Source organism: Leishmania mexicana, chromosome 7 (genome assembly GCF_000234665.1).
Source record: "Leishmania mexicana MHOM/GT/2001/U1103 complete genome, chromosome 7".
NCBI classification, from domain to species: Eukaryota; Euglenozoa; class Kinetoplastea; order Trypanosomatida; family Trypanosomatidae; genus Leishmania; species Leishmania mexicana.
The window spans coordinates 183,233-198,321 of record NC_018311.1 but is presented as its reverse complement, the minus strand read 5'-3'; the positions used below and the strand labels follow the sequence as shown (position 1 = coordinate 198,321).

The 15,089-nt window shown below is 57.2% G+C and overlaps 6 protein-coding genes across 6 annotated transcripts; all 6 read left to right on the top strand.

Moving 5' to 3' along the window:
- Positions 1-267: 267 nt before the first annotated feature.
- Positions 268-1,827, top strand: LMXM_07_0460 (acyl-CoA dehydrogenase, mitochondrial precursor,putative; the record flags this gene model as incomplete). The annotated part of the gene is made up of 1 exon (XM_003872142.1): positions 268-1,827. The coding sequence occupies one exon, from the start codon at positions 268-270 to the stop codon at positions 1,825-1,827; it is 1,560 nt and encodes a 519-aa protein (XP_003872191.1).
- Positions 1,828-2,672: 845 nt separating this feature from the next.
- On the top strand, positions 2,673-3,173 carry LMXM_07_0450 (conserved hypothetical protein; the record flags this gene model as incomplete). Its single annotated transcript, XM_003872141.1, has 1 exon — positions 2,673-3,173. The coding sequence occupies one exon, from the start codon at positions 2,673-2,675 to the stop codon at positions 3,171-3,173; it is 501 nt and encodes a 166-aa protein (XP_003872190.1).
- A 541-nt stretch (positions 3,174-3,714) lies between these two features.
- On the top strand, positions 3,715-4,188 carry LMXM_07_0440 (maoc family dehydratase-like protein; the record flags this gene model as incomplete). Its single annotated transcript, XM_003872140.1, has 1 exon — positions 3,715-4,188. The coding sequence occupies one exon, from the start codon at positions 3,715-3,717 to the stop codon at positions 4,186-4,188; it is 474 nt and encodes a 157-aa protein (XP_003872189.1).
- Positions 4,189-5,304: 1,116 nt separating this feature from the next.
- LMXM_07_0430 (maoc family dehydratase-like protein) lies at positions 5,305-5,778 on the top strand (the record flags this gene model as incomplete). Its single annotated transcript, XM_003872139.1, has 1 exon — positions 5,305-5,778. The coding sequence occupies one exon, from the start codon at positions 5,305-5,307 to the stop codon at positions 5,776-5,778; it is 474 nt and encodes a 157-aa protein (XP_003872188.1).
- Positions 5,779-6,896: 1,118 nt separating this feature from the next.
- LMXM_07_0420 (conserved hypothetical protein) lies at positions 6,897-7,226 on the top strand (the record flags this gene model as incomplete). The annotated part of the gene is made up of 1 exon (XM_003872138.1): positions 6,897-7,226. The coding sequence occupies one exon, from the start codon at positions 6,897-6,899 to the stop codon at positions 7,224-7,226; it is 330 nt and encodes a 109-aa protein (XP_003872187.1).
- Positions 7,227-9,435: 2,209 nt separating this feature from the next.
- LMXM_07_0410 (conserved hypothetical protein) lies at positions 9,436-10,974 on the top strand (the record flags this gene model as incomplete). The annotated part of the gene is made up of 1 exon (XM_003872137.1): positions 9,436-10,974. One exon carries the CDS (start codon positions 9,436-9,438, stop codon positions 10,972-10,974), a length of 1,539 nt encoding a protein of 512 aa, XP_003872186.1.
- Positions 10,975-15,089: the final 4,115 nt, after the last annotated feature.

Here is a 15,089-nt window from a genome sequence, read left to right as displayed (position 1 = left end):
GAAGAGTACGGGGTGCTGGCCCTTCAGCGTCTCACAGCTTTTCTGGAGTCGTTGCGTTGCAGTTTGCCTACTTAACCCTCTGTGCGCACAGCATATCAATGTTAAGATGTTACGACTCTCTTCGTGCGGCTGACAACGCTTTTTTTTCTTTTCCTCTCGCCTTCCCTATGTTGCGTTCTTGCATTCTGTGACAAAAAAATGTGATCTACGGGTGCCTGTGGCTAGAAGCTGGAAGCAAAAGTCTGCAGTCACCTTCTGCAGAGCCGAATGCGCCGCGTGTTTTCTTCAGCGCCAAGGCGGTACGTGCGCCATGCCTCGTACGCGGCTGGTCTTTTCAACTTTCGCGTCGTTCCCGAAGAGCTCTTCCCGTATCCCTCCCGGCAGCTGGACAGCGACGAGTCCGAAACTGTGCAGGCGGTCATTGAGCAGATCCGTAGCAGCGACAAGGACCTGAATCTCGCAGGCGCTCGAATCGCTACTGAGTACGGCGGACTGGGGCTAGGGCACACAACCCACGCTCTCGTCTGCGAGGAGGTGGGCACCAGCGGGGACAGCAAGCTGCTGCAGACGATTCAGCACTGCGGCTTCGCGTCCTATTTGCTGTCCACCGTAGGATCGAAGGAAGTGAAAGGGAAGTATCTTACCGGGATGTCCGATGGGAAGATCATGATGGGATGGGCCACGCGGGAGAGCTGTGGCAATGACATTAGCATGAACACTACCAAGGCTACGCTCACAAGCGACGGCAGGTACGTACTCACAGGGTGCAAACGATGCGAGTTCGCTGAGGGTGCGACACACTATCTGGTACTGGCCAAGGCGCTGACGCAGACCGCGACGGAGGCGGGGCCGATGGAGGTTTCGCGGAACACCTTCTTTATCTTGGAGAAGAGGGCAAAAGGGGTGAGCGTGAGTGGGGGAACTGTTAGCTTTGAAGACACTCCCGTTGCTGACGTAGTTGGCGTAGTTGGGGAAGGGTTCAAGGATCGTATGATCACGTTGTTCACTGAGCAGTACGTCTACGCGGCCACGCTTCTCGGCATTTCGAAGCGGGTCGTGCAAGAACTGCGGGACAGTGTACCGGAACAATGGGCTGCTGACACGGTCGCGTCGTGCGCGTGCATCATGTACGCCATGGAGTCCTCTCTCTACGCTTTAACTGCCAACCTCGATTTGCCCACCGAAGACAGCTTGCTGGAGGCGGCTCTGGTAAGTGTATTCGTGCAGAGCAGCACGAACGAGTGGCTCAGCATTCTGTCGACAGCAACCCCCATGAGCGAGGTGCTGGAAAAGTGCTTTGCAAACGCGCGTCTTCTGTTGTCCATGATGGAGTCCACAGATTTTCTCTACTCATCCGCCGTCTGCTGCGGAGTTGAGGACTACGGTCTTGTCTTTCAGCGGACGTCTACGTTGCAGATGGTGCAGCTTCGGACAATGCGGTCGATGGGCATGAAAGATCGCGTGCCGGTGCGGGAACTGGACTGCTCAGCCATCGATTCTGCTGTGGTTGCCTTTGGTAACGCTGTGGAGGCCACCTTTGTCCGTAATGGCTCACAGGTGCCTCAGCAACAGCTCATCATTAACCGCCTTGGTGAGGCAGCGTCCTTGCTCTACGCCGCCTCTGCGAGTGCGTCGCGCGCAGCCATGTGTCAGAGCAAGCGCCTGCCAACTGCGAAAACTGAAAAGGAGCTGGCAAGTGCTTTTATCGCCATGGCCACCAACCGCGCGATTCAGCTCTCTGAGGAGTCCTACAACATTGGAATGACCGCAGATGACTCCTACAAGCGGATTGCGGTGGGGATGTGTGATGAGGCGTTGCGGTCGTAGGGGGGGGGAGCACGGCCTGACACGGGCCGCCATCTCTTATAACCATACCGCGCGGCATCTGCCTTTTTTTTCTGTTTCCGCAACTACTGATACAGACACACACACCGAATCAAAGAGTGGCACATTGCAACAGCGCGAAGATGCAAAGAAGTGGTGCGGCAGAGGACTCGCCAGTGGTCGAGGTGGCGCTATTACACGTTGTGTGTGTGTGTCCCAGTTCTCAGTATAAGCGTGTTTCTCGTTCACTCTGCATGCTGGGGCGAGGAGTAGTAGCAGTTGTGCATCACAAACAACTGTCGTGGTTAACTTTTAAGCACTAACGCTACTCTCATTATTTTTCTTCCTTCCCGTGTCTCTCTTGTGACCGTTTCATCATCTGTTTCCCCCCCTCTGTACAGAGCAGTTGCTGCGCAGAGGATGAAGCACTAGTTTGAGTGATGAACTGCTGGAGTGAGCCGGGAATGCATGGCAGGTGGAGCACGGCTTGTTTCTCGACGGTGACGATGGAAGGGATGGATTGCGGGACGACCGACAGTGAAGGAAGAAGCGGAAAAAAGAAAAACGGAAAAAAAACAAAAGGCCACTCTCACGGGGTTTCGCACTGCCGAGGGCAACAGCCTCCGTCCGGATGCTGCAGACGCGCTTAGTGATCATAGTTATGTCGCTCCCCGCCTTTTGTGTAGCGAAGGGAAATAAAATATGAAGTGCCGCTGCGCGGGTAATTTTATTTCTTCTGCCACCTTCCCACTTGCCCTTTCACCGTTTTTTTTTTCCCTTTCCGCGTTTCGATTTCCTGGAATCACCGTTGGACCCGTGTCTCATCGAAGCTTGCGGGTGCGAGAGCCATGCTTAGCTGCACGGGCGTCTTGCTGATGCGGCACATTGGACAGGATGTGCCACGCCGGCACACCCACTTTGTGCTGGAGTCGCGCCTCATGTACGAAAAGTCCTTTCGTGATGAGTGGTTGCGCAGCCTGTGTCAGGCGCTAGCGAACGTAGATGAGCCACTGGCGAAGTCGCTCTCCGGTCTACCGCAGCAGATGCTTCAGCGGAAGGTCACTTGCTTCAGCTACAATCAGTTCGGCCTCTTCAAGGTGCCATACTACCGCCTCGCAAACGTCGACCGCTACTACGCGGTACAGGGTGCGCTAGGCACGCGCGAGTGGGTGCCGTACGCAAACGTATCGTCCTGGACGATGAACAAGATGGTCCGCTCTGGCAACATTCTGGTACACCGCGTTCACTACAAGGGCTGGGGTACGGACAATACCTTGAACCAGGGTGGGTGGGAACACCGGTGGAACAAGGTGATGCAACGGAACGCGCTGCAGTACAACCGGATCTGAGCCAGGTCGTCAGGCTGGGCGACCTGTTTCGCGTGCGTGTTTGTGTGTAGGTTTCAAAAGAGGACTGATGTCGTCGCGTTACATCTAAAGAAGCAATGTGAAGCAGTGCATGTCTTTTTCCACGGCTGTGGCCACGATGGAACACTTTTTGGTGACAGCAGAGGGGGCGGGGGCGGGGGGGGGAGAGAAAGAGCGAACGTGCGTGCGTGTGTGTGCATGTGTCTTCTCGCTTTTTGCCTAGACCACCTCAGCAGGGTCGAATCTTTCGAAGCTGCGCAAAGCCTGCCCCCGCGCGCACAGGTCTGAAAACGATGAGCGCTGCGGCAAACCGTTTTTCCGTCTCTCACACCCTCTGCCTTGACGTTTTCCTGTTTCTGCGCCTTGTGTGTGTACCGCTTCTCGTTTTCGTTTTCTTTTTTCACCTGCATGCGTTCTTGGGGTGGCGCGGTCTTCACAGACAACACGCACACAAATTCGCCATTCATCCTTCATCGTATGGTCGGTAAGTGTCTCTCCCACTGTCCCATCGCAGGCGAGCGCGATGCAAGCGGCAGCGCGCCGCATCATCCGCGTCGGGGCGCAGGCTTCGAAGACGGTAAAAATCACGCAGAAGGATGTGGTCACCTTTGGGGACCTCATTCAAGACCACAACCCCATTCACAGCGACGCGGCCGCTGCAAAGGCCGCCGGATTCCCCTCCCCCATATGCTATGGTATGCTGGCCGGCTCTCTCTTTTCCGGGTTGATGGCGACAGAAATTCCAGGCCCGAACACGGTGTACGTATCACAGACCCTGCACTTTACAAGACCCATCTTTGTTGGTGATGAGCTGGAAGTGATTGCCAAAGTCACCCAGTTCCGCCGAAACAAGGGGCTCATTGAGATGTTGACCATCATTCAGAAGGCAGACCCAAAGAACCCGGGCGAGAAGATCACCTGCATTGAGGGGTTCTCAGTAGGAATGAACAAAATGGTGGACTTCGAAGGGGAGAGCGAGTGGACGCGTCGGGTTTAGCGCCGCGTCGTCGACGTTGGGAAGGAAACCCCCCTCCCCCCAAGAACAACACGCCTCTGCCCGTACAAAGTGCCGGGATCACCCGAGCGAAAAAAGGGGTGGTTCACAGAGGCAGCAACAAAGGGGAGGTGAGGCACAGTTGTCTGCGTGTGTGTCGTGACGGAGGCGGTGGTCTCTTTCACTTCTCTGTTTGTTTTCTTTGTGTGTGTGTGTGTGTTTTGTTGTCTTCGCTGCTTTTGAAAAAAATTTTTATAACGTTTCCCGTTTTCTGTTGTTGCATCTTTGGGACCATCACGTGTGCGGGAGGCCCCTCCCCCCTCTTCTTGGCACTTGCCCTCATTTTAGAGAGCGACACACACACACACACACAGACACGCAGACAGACACATGGATGCACACACTTTGCCTGTCCGGCGCTGCGTTCCTTCTCGTTCTCATCTCCACGTCGATCCAATACAACTTTCCCAAGCCTTGCACAGGGAACGCAAAGATGGGTGGGGTGGGTGAGTGGATGGGGAGAAAAAGCAGCAGAGCTCTTGTTCTTGGAGCAGTTGTTGTTGCTAGCGTCTTCTCACACATAAAAAGGAATCTATGTGTGTTTCCATTATCATTGCCTTCTCGAATATGTTCGGGACGTCGTGGTCTTGTGCATGGAGGAGGTGTGAGAGCTCATGCCGAATCGATGTCGCTCTGCATTACCCCCTCACCCCGCCGCCGAAGATTTGTTCACCTTCGCATCTGACACGCACGCGCTTTCGCACGTGTGAGTGCGCAACAGCGTCAAGTAAAAGGATGTCCTGTGGGGTGCGTGAAGCGGATACCGGCCTCTGTGGGACTAGAGCATGCTGTTCGTCTCTCTGTGTGCCATCGCACGCGTTACGACCCCGAACCTTCTCCCCTCCGCCTTCCCGCTCCCTATTTCTCCATCCCTTTGCGTTCGACACTGCGTGGGTATCACACCGATTCCCTTTCCTTTTCACATTATTTTCGCATACTTCTTCTCTCGAACTCTCAGTATCGACAACACACATGGGCAGTCGAGATCAGAGCGCTGAGCAAGTGTCACCCTCTTCCAAGTGTGCAAAGACCGAAGGACCATCATCCTCACAAGCGACCATGTCCAGCGAGACTGCACCATCTGTCATCCGTGTGGGCTCACGGGCGACCAGGACAGTCCACATTAGCCAAGAGAACGTCAACACCTTCGGCGACGTCATTGACGACCACAACCCCATTCACAGTGACCCGGAGGCGGCAAAGGCGGCGGGCTTTCCCACCACTATTTGCTACGGCATGTACGCCGGCTCGCTCTTCTCGGGTCTCATGGCGAAGGAGATGCCCGGGCCTGGCACTGTGTATTTGTCGCAGAACTTGCGCTTCACCGCCCCGGTGTTCGTCGGCGACGACCTCGATGTCATCGTGGAGGTCCGAGAGTTCCGCAAGGATAAGGGTCTCATCTCTCTCTCCAACACCGTACAAAAGACGGACCCCTCAACCGGCAAGACAACCGTGTGCGTTGAAGGGTCTGCCGTGGTCATGAACAAGACTCTGCAGTTTGAGGGGGAGAGTGAGTGGTCTGTGACGAAGTAGAGAGGAGGAGAGCAACGAATGATTGGGGAGGGGGGAGGCGGTGGTGGTGGGCTGAGTGAGTGAGCAGCCATGAGCGAGTATGTGGGGCAAACAGATACAGCCACGCCACGCAACACGGTACGCGCCTGTAGTACAGGTTGCCTGCACTTTTGGGGGCCCAAGGACGCGCACGTGCAAATAGCACGCAAACGCTTCATCCCCCTCCCTCCCTCCCTCCGGCACTCCAGCACACAATCTACAAACTACTTTTGTTTATATGTACTCTTGTCTGACTCGTCTGTCCACGTGGGTGTCTGTCTCACAAACGCGCAGAGCCGCCCCCCTCCTCACCTCCCCCGCAATGCTGAGGGGACGAAGAGGAAGAACAACGGGGGAAGGAAGGACACAAACGGCGCAAAGGGGTGTGGCAGCGTGGTTTCAAGCGTGTCAAGTCCACGACTTGCTCTCTCTCTCTGTCCCTTTCTGTGTGTGCGCATGTGTGTCTTCTTTCCCTTCCACCATAGTGTATTTGTGCCTTGCGATTCGTGGAGTGGTCCAGGAAGAGCAGCGAAACAGAGGTCCCTGCTGGTTTCAAGGCCGACCTCTACGTTCGCGCGTGCCGCCCTGGGTCAGGACGAGTGGTGTCCAGGCGACATGCGAAAAGCAGGTGCACCGGCATACACATGCGGAGAGGTGTGGAGGCCTTTTGTGTCCTTGCCGCCTTTGATGCGTCTCAGCTTGTCTGGGACGCACGCTGAGGCTTATGCGATGTATGGCACCTGTTTTCCTCAGCCACTTAGCTTCTCTTCGTGATTCGTTCTCTCTCCGCATACTGCTCTCGTGTTCTTCAACACGCGTCGCAGTGCTCGATCTCTCTCTCTCTCTTCCACAGTCACTCGGCAAAGTACGACATCTTTGTGTGTGTGTGTGTGCTCTTCGCAGGGGGAGGGGGTCGTCTTCCCATTTCTGGACGCGCTACCTCTTCACACACACACCCACACACACGCATACATACACACAGGCACACAGACAAGGTAGTGGACGCACGGGCGAAGTGTATCCGTGGCGTGTGCTCTGAAAGGGGGTGGGGGTGAGGAGAGGCGCAAGGAGGCAAAGGAAGGGAAGAAGAGGAAGCAGAGATGCGCCGGACTGTGCGTGCTCTCTACAACTCCTTCGAGCGCGGATGGAAGGACAAGACTGTCCACCCGCTGGACCGCCGTGGGCGCTTTAACCTGGATGAGGCCGCCGCGGAGCTGCAGCTGGATGAGGCGTACGTCGCCTCTCTCTACAAGCCATTGCATTACACGTATTCGATGAAGGGGCAGCGCTATCCAGCGGAGCAGGGTCGCACCAGCCGTCCAGGATCGTTGGCAGCCTCGCGGGATCGCATGTTCCCTTTGTACCGGCGAAACTACAAGCTGGATCGGGAACTGCGTGTTCTGGACCACCGGCGCATCTCAACAGATTGATGTGACTGTCTCCATCATCCATCTTCTCTTGCCTCTCTCGTGGCTGGCTGGGGTAGGAGGTGGGTGGTAAAGGTCGCCGTGTGTTCCCTCTACGGCGAAGGAATATCTGTGTGCGTATTACTGTTGGTGTCGTGTGGGTGTTGATGGCGAAGATGACGCGTGCGACAGCGTTGGCGGCGTGCTTACATAACTTATGTTGTCCCTTCATCTTGTGTCTTCTCTGTGCCTCTGTTGCTGCAACACCGCCAGGTTGTGGTAGCACTTTCCTTTTTCATGATGGTCCCGAATCCTGGATGCTTTTTCACGCAAACGCAGCCGCACAAGTGTACCGTCTCGGCAGTCTGCCAAAGGGAAGGGCACGCGCTCTCAGGGCTGCGGAGAGCGGGAATTCGACGCGGTGGGCCGATGTTGGTCTCACAGTGATGCGTTCAGAACACGACGTATCGGCGGTGCTGTAATGGATGGCAGCTCTGTCTAGCCCTGACGTGATGGTGTCGGCACTGTCGACGTTACGAGGGTGTGCTGCTCAGTCCCTTCTCTTCCGTCTCACAGTTCGGTCGACACCGCCGACACCTTTCATCAAAGCAGCAGATAGGGGAGGGGGTGCATATAGCTGTCTCCGAGTACGTTTGGGCTTTTTCTTCGCTGCTGCGCTTCCACTGCCTCACCTGTTTGCGAGGGACCCCGTTCGCCTTGATCTCTCTCTCTTACGCTACCACGCCCACCCGCCCCTTCTTCCTCTCCCTTCGCCTCTTCTTTTGCTGACCACTGACGCACGTTATATACCCACACACACACGTTCGCACGTCCCCCTCTCCCCCTCCCCCTCCTCCGCCTCCGCGATCTAATTTCCATCAAGGCATATGCGGTCCGCTGTACGGCACGAGGGGATGTGTTAATCGATTTCTTCCCTTCCCTCCTTCCCTCCATCCCCTTTGGCGCCTCCTCATCCGTCCACCGCTGCTATTCTCGTTGACTGAAGCCGTTTTGACTTGCTCACCCTTTCTTGGGACGAGGCACACACACAACATGCACATAGACGCCTAGTCGAGTGCACACAGCGGAGATGCGGCCTCGCCTTGCACCGTGAATGCAGAGGTCCGCACATTGTCCTCTGGCTTCCTGTATCCTCTGCTTCAACACCTTGCTCCTCTTCCACAGCCAGCCAGCGCGTCTTTCTTGCCGTGTAAAGTATTTTCCTTATTGTTTTCGTGAATGGATTCCCCTTCACGTCGTCCCGCCCCCCCTTTCCGTCAGTGTTCCCCAGGGGCTCAGAGCTGACGAGAAGCACCGGTGTATCGCGCGCCATCGCCTACTTCCGTTGTGCGGATGCACCACGTGATGCCGCTCCGCTCTCAATTCGTATTTGAAGTCACGTTTTTCATGTGGTCACTCGAATTCCTGCTCAGGCCTTCTTTCCGTCGCTGCCAGTGCGTTAGAGTCGGTCCCACCTATCCAGGCCCAGCTCACAGCCTCACCAGATGAGGCAAGAGATCCGGAACGATGGGTGGTCCGGCATTCTCGTGAGTCCCAAACGGAGGTGCACACACACACACACCGTCACTAAGGATCACCTTGAGTGGCAAGACTCGGTCGATGCTGTACGATGGCACGCACCCCTCATATCGGGTTGTGGGACTGTGTATATTTTCTTACGAGTCGGAGCGCTTATTGTACTCCTCGATACATCCCCCTCTACTCCCTCTCCCCCTCTCCCTCCTCCCCTCCTTGGTCTCCCACCTGCTCTCTCGCGCCGGCGAAGGAAAGTAAGGATTCACACCGACGCATCGACTGGGCGTGTTGGTCATTTTCATCTGTCCCCGCCTTTTCTCGTGTGAGGGGTTTCTGTGGTTGTGTGAGGGTCATTGCCGTCGCGCTGCCGTAGTCTATTCACGACCCTCTCTAGGCTGCCACAGTTGTGCCCTGGCCGACTTGCACAAGACCGTTGAATGCGTTGCGCCGCTCGCGTTTTTCTTCTGCCCACGTGCCGAGGGGCGTTCGTGCCGTCACGAATTTTGCACGAGCACACCTCACCTTAGGCCGCGCGTGCCATTGTAGACATTCATTGTACACTTTGGCCCCTTGGAGCACTGTTTCTGTGTCCACCATTGGCACAGGCTCCAGTGCGTCCCAGGAACCCGAACACCAGATACACGGACACACAGACACGCAAACCCGCTTCGGCGTGGCGGGTGTGAGGAGGTGGAAAATGATGCGATGGGCCGTCGACGTGACGGGCATCGATGTCTCCGAGGACTTGGAGCGAGAGCAAAAAAAGCATGTCTACCAGGTTCCACGCACTGCTAATGGTGAATCGTGGCACGCGGTGGATGATTGGCGACCCAACACGAACGAGTACAGCGACGAGTTAGGGAATGTTTGGGCACTGACCCGGGACGAGGTGCAGGATGCGATCGTGGAGCGGGCGCTGACGGCCACCGCCGTCTTTCGTAATATTGGAAGGCCCTTAACAGGCGCCCTGCAGCGCCAAGGATCTATCGCCATGGCACCCGGCTACGCATCCCAAATACGCGGCAGTTGCGGTCGAGGGCTGCAGTGGGACGGGGTGCTGAGCAATGCCCAGAGCACGGCCTCGAACGATTTTGCCTGCGACCTCGTTCCTTCCACACGCGAGGTGCGCGTGTTTAGCACGTTTCTCAACGCTGAAGGCAAGCGCACGACTGTAACGGTGAATATGACGCAGCCGGCCTACCGCGGCGTTGACGTCGTGGCAGCGTTCTTGCAGCAGGCCGTGTCGACGAATGAGTTGCTCTCGCAGCGCTACTCGACGAACCCGCGCCTGTACAAGCTGTTCATCGCTGACGAGTACACGGGCGAGGAGGAGATGGCGGCGCAGCTGGACCTCGGTGCACAGAATTTTTCCTGCTACGCCGTTAACCCGATGCCGGCGGCGAAGCTATTTCTCTTTCCGCAGCGCACAGCCCTGCTTAATACGACAACGCGCGACGTCAACTTGACTGTGCAGGTGCGCCCATTAGACCCGCAGGCAAAGGCAGTGCAGCGACAGTGCGTCGTGCCGGCCGACATGCTCTCCGAGTCGTTGGAGGCTACCATCTGTAGCCGTCTGCCAGCCAGCGGGATCATTCAGGGGTCTCTGCGTATCATGCATGGGCCGATGGAGCTGAACATTAATGAGTACTACAATTTCGGCGCCGGCTGCGGTCAGCCAAACTGCCCCATCGCCGAGCGCACCGTCTTGTCCCTTTTCCGGTTTGGCGTTCGGGAAGTGGTGGTGAACGGCCGTGCCGTCGAGGAGGCCCCGACAGAGGTTCTGCGCGACTTGACAGAGGACATCATCATTGACATGGATGTTGATGAGGCAGTATCCTTCCAGCAGTTCGAGGTGATTTGCATCAACAAGTACGGCGCACGACAGCAGCGGCTGCTCTGTGTGGATGGCGAGCACCTCTACACAATGCGTCCGAACGCGTCGGAGGCGCTGCCCAAGACGACGGAGCGGACGATCAAGGACATTGAGGAAGTGCGCGTCTTCGCCGACAAGCCCAAGTACATGGAGATCGCCTACACAAAGAGCTCCCACTTTGAGGAGGACCACTTCGAGTGCACGACAACGTACAACTGTGCGCTTCTCAATGAGAAGATCCGCATTGTGCGCCGCGAACTGCGCAAACGCGAGGCAGAGGAGCAGGCGGCAAGCGTCAAGAACGAGACCGCGATGCAGCGCTTCATGACAGGGATTCGCAGTCGGTGGTTTGGTGGGGCGTGACCGGCGCGTTGACCTGCCGCGTCCCCCTCCCAGGCGTGTCTGTCTCACACGCATGGCTGTCCGGTTTGTACGTGTTTGTGGGCGTGGGCGCGTGTTTTTCTATGGCGCTTCGAAGTCCTCGTAGGTGCTTCCCTTCTTCCTCTTCTGCCTTCTCAGCGGGGCATGTCCATAAAGGCGTGTGTTGGCTCTCTCGCTGAGGCATGTGCTGTTCCGCTGCTGCGTGTACGTGTGCGTTCACTTGCAACGGTGTATGCCTTTCTTGTGCTCTTGCCTCTCTTTCCATTCTTTTTCCTCATGTTTCTTTCTCTGCTGTGGGGCTGCCCGGATGACGTCGGAGGAGGCGGGGGGGGGGGGCAGCACACACACCCCTCCATGCGCGGCATCTCAAGGGTCCGGTGTGTCCAGACTCGGGTCTGGGTGAAGGCTGAGCAGCCCCCCCTTCTCCCCGCCCCCATCCCTGCCGAATGCCGAGCCACTACTGGTGGTGCCGGCGTCAAGTGCCTACGACGTGGGCGAGTCAGCGCGAGTCATCGCTGCGGATGTCGGCGGGCGGGCCCTGGACGGCGTGGGCGTCGGGGCGAGCTGCGGCAGTGAGGGTGTTTGTGGGTATCATCGGATAGGCAAAAAGTGTCCGCGTGACTCGAGCGCATGCCACCCAACCCCCGCACCGCCTGCTGGTGCGGGGCGCCTGCGAGCCACCCCCCGAGAGGGGAGGAGGATGCACCACGTTGCGACCTGCCTGATGGGGGAGCGGCTGTGCGGAGCCCTGCGGAGCGCGGGGGGTGGGTGGGGGAGAGGCGGTGTTGGCCCTGACTTTTTATGGCCGAGAAATGGGTGGGTGGCTGGGATACGAAGGGAGCACGAAAAAGAAAAAGGAAAGGGGACGCCCCCCTGCCTTTCTCTCTGTGTGTGTGTGCGTGTGCGCGTGTGTGTTGATGGCAGTTTCGGGCTTCTGCTTTTCTTTGTGTGCTGTGTGGTTGTATGTCACGTCACTGCTGTCGGTGCTACCGCATCTTTTTTTTGTTTCTCTTTGCCTTTTGTCTCTTCCTCCTCCTCCTCCTCGTGCGGGTGGCTTGTGTCGCCACAGTGGAGGAGTGACACACACACACACACACACACAGACACATAGTGCTACGACAGTGTTGTGTGGAGGGGCCTGGGGGATGGCGCTCGCATGTTTTTTTTTTGTGTGGCTTTATATGCGTCTTAGCGCTATTCTTGTGATTGCGCTGCACTGCACATCCATATTCATGTAAGAGTGCGTGCACCCCTTGCCCTCCCCCCACAGGCCCCTCTTCTTCCCGCAGCCCGTAGCTTCCTTCATCCTTCACGCCACTCTCACACTCCTTCTCTTTGTACATTTTTTCTTCCGGTAGGTGTTCCTCTTCGCGTTCTTGCCTGTTAGCGTGTGCGTGCGTCGCTGCCCCTCCCTCCGCCGGCCCTCCTACCCTCCTTCTCTCTCTCTCGCTGTTCTCTCCCCTGTCGCACTTCCCTCCCCTTCCACAACCCAAAAGTAATGTTGTGTGTGTGTGCGTGTGGGGAGGGAGGGAGGGAAGGAGGAAGGGAGTATACAAGGAGGAGGAGAAACTGCAGATACGTATGCGGAGGACTCGGTGATACGCAGCTGACTTCAAATGGCAGCAACAGCAGCGCAGAAACAGAAACACACGCACACGCAGAGCCAACAGTCATCATGACTGTGATTTCGGCACGACCCAGAGAGGATGGCGGCTGCCTACAGCGGAACAGACTCCATTGCTTTTCATGCCGTCGTTATAGATGACATGTATGCTGATCGCGAGTGAAACGCAACGTGATACACGCTATCACCGCACAGGAGGTGGCGGGATGGGGGGCTTGAGCAGTGATGCTCAAGACCAGCCCCACTTTGCTTGTGTGTATGTGTATCTGCAGAGGGCATCGGTTTGATGCCCGCGTGGTGCTTGTAATGATATCTTTTCTCCTCCCTACCGATGTGGTCGTGGCCTCCTTGAACTCGACTTCGCCGCCGCTTTTCGTTGCTATGTGTCCATCTTTTGCACGCCTGCATGTGCGTCCACCTCCTTTACCCACGTCGAACGTTAATTCCCTCCCTCTATCTTTCATCACTTATCCCACCATCCCGTGCGTGTCTTCATGCTTGGTCGTTTCGTCGGTGCAGGTACGCACACGCACGCATTACGCACTACACGTAACGGAGCTCACACCGGGTCAGCCGTGATATTCGCGGCTTTGGTGCTCTTGCGTGTGTCTATTTTGTAAAATCTGGTGTGCGCGGGTGCGTGACATGGATATCCGCAAAAGATAGGACCTGCAGACCCCCCCTCCCCTCCTCCGCTTCCTCCCGATCCTTCCCATCTGTGTCACCTGCTTCCTCTCGTCCTTACTACGACTCCTCTTACTCTTGATCTGGAGAGAAGGTGCGAAAAAGGCGCAGCTGTATCGGAGCGGAGCACGGAAAAGGTGTACAATATCATCGACAACGGGGCACCTCCGCAGAGGGCACTCTTTGCCCTCACACGGCGGCGTTGTGGGCATCCAAGCCGCTGGAGGCAGGCGCAGTGAGCGTATCAGATGCGCGGAGGGTGCCCAGGACACCACTCCACCTCGATACACCCACGCGCCGCTCCCTCTTATAGAGACACACGAAGAGAAGAGCGAACACCGGAGCAGGGCGGGGGAAACGATACAGGATACTCCACGCACGCGAGAAACGGACTTGCGAGTGAGTGGGTGAGTGGGTGAGAGAGGTGCCATCAAGGAGAACGCACAGAGAAGACAGCTGGGAATTCGTACACGCAGAGAAGAGGCGGGGACGGTTGGGCGTTGACACACCCGCCGCCGCCTCCATTCGCTTTGTTTTCTTGTGTCTTGTCACACACCGCCCTCTTTCTCACGCAATCCCGAAACACACGGACACATAACACACGTTCCTCTCCCATACCGCCTTGCTGTCCCCCCTCCCCTCCCTCTACCGACTGGCCTCTCTTTTCTTGGGGCGCACACTCCATCCCTGGACGTCACGCGCGTGTAGTCAACACACGCCTTTACCCCTCTATCGGCTTGGTTGGTTGCTTGTGTGTGTGTGTGTGTGCGTGTCTCGGAAGGGTGTGCTCGGTGGCTCGTTTCTCTGCGCGTGTACATATTCTTTGTGGTTGTTTTTGCCTTCCCCCCACCGCACCCCTTCTGCAGTGTCGGCGGGACCCTCTTCTTCAGCGGGCACCGTCCATATCCCGCATTCCTTTGCGCCCCTCGTCGCCCTGCCACTTTCATCGCCAGACACCCACTGGAGCGTGTGTATGTGACAGCCCCCTCCCTTCCCCTCCCCCTCCCCCCCACACACACACGAAAGGAGAATACAGCGACACGAAGACTGAGGCACCAGTGAGCCAGTGCGCTCGTGCAGCGTCCGCCTCGTTTTTCCCCCTTCCGCCTTTGGACGCACATATTGGTCTCTCCCACTCCTTTTGTTTTGTTTGAGGGGTGACGGGCTTATAGCACGGCCCTTATCTTGCCCTCTACCCTCCAACCCCCACCCCCTTCGTTACTCGCGTCACCCGCGCCCAGGACTCCCTCTCCTTTGCAGACGTCTCGCACACCCAACGCGCTCCCTCACCGCAGGCTCGCCTGAGCGGAGAGCGGCGCCCCTTTTGCCTCTTTTAGCCCGCCCTTTTATGTGTTTGCTGCGCCTTCCCCCCCACCCCCCACAACGCATCCGTCGCCGTCGCCGCCATCCCCTCCCCTCTTCGCTACTCGTCTTTCGTAGTTGTGCGTGCGCGCGCGTCTGGGAGCACAGAGAACGGGAAGCGTGTGTGGGTGTCACAGCACACACATACGACACCGCACACCGCACACCGCCTCACCCCCACCTCCACAGACACACAGGGCTGCAACGCCGACCCACGCATAACACGCACGAGAAAGCGAAAGAAAAAGGAGGAGGATACACAAGCGCTCAGGGCTGGGATCGAAAATCAGCGAAGGTTGCCTCACTCACTCACCCACTTCTCTTTACGTTTGGTGTTGCGCAGCTGTGAGGGGTTGCAGTGCGTCTTTCTTCCTTTGTGTGTTGACGTGTGCAGTTCGTCTGTGTTGACGGCAGCAGCTGTGGTTGA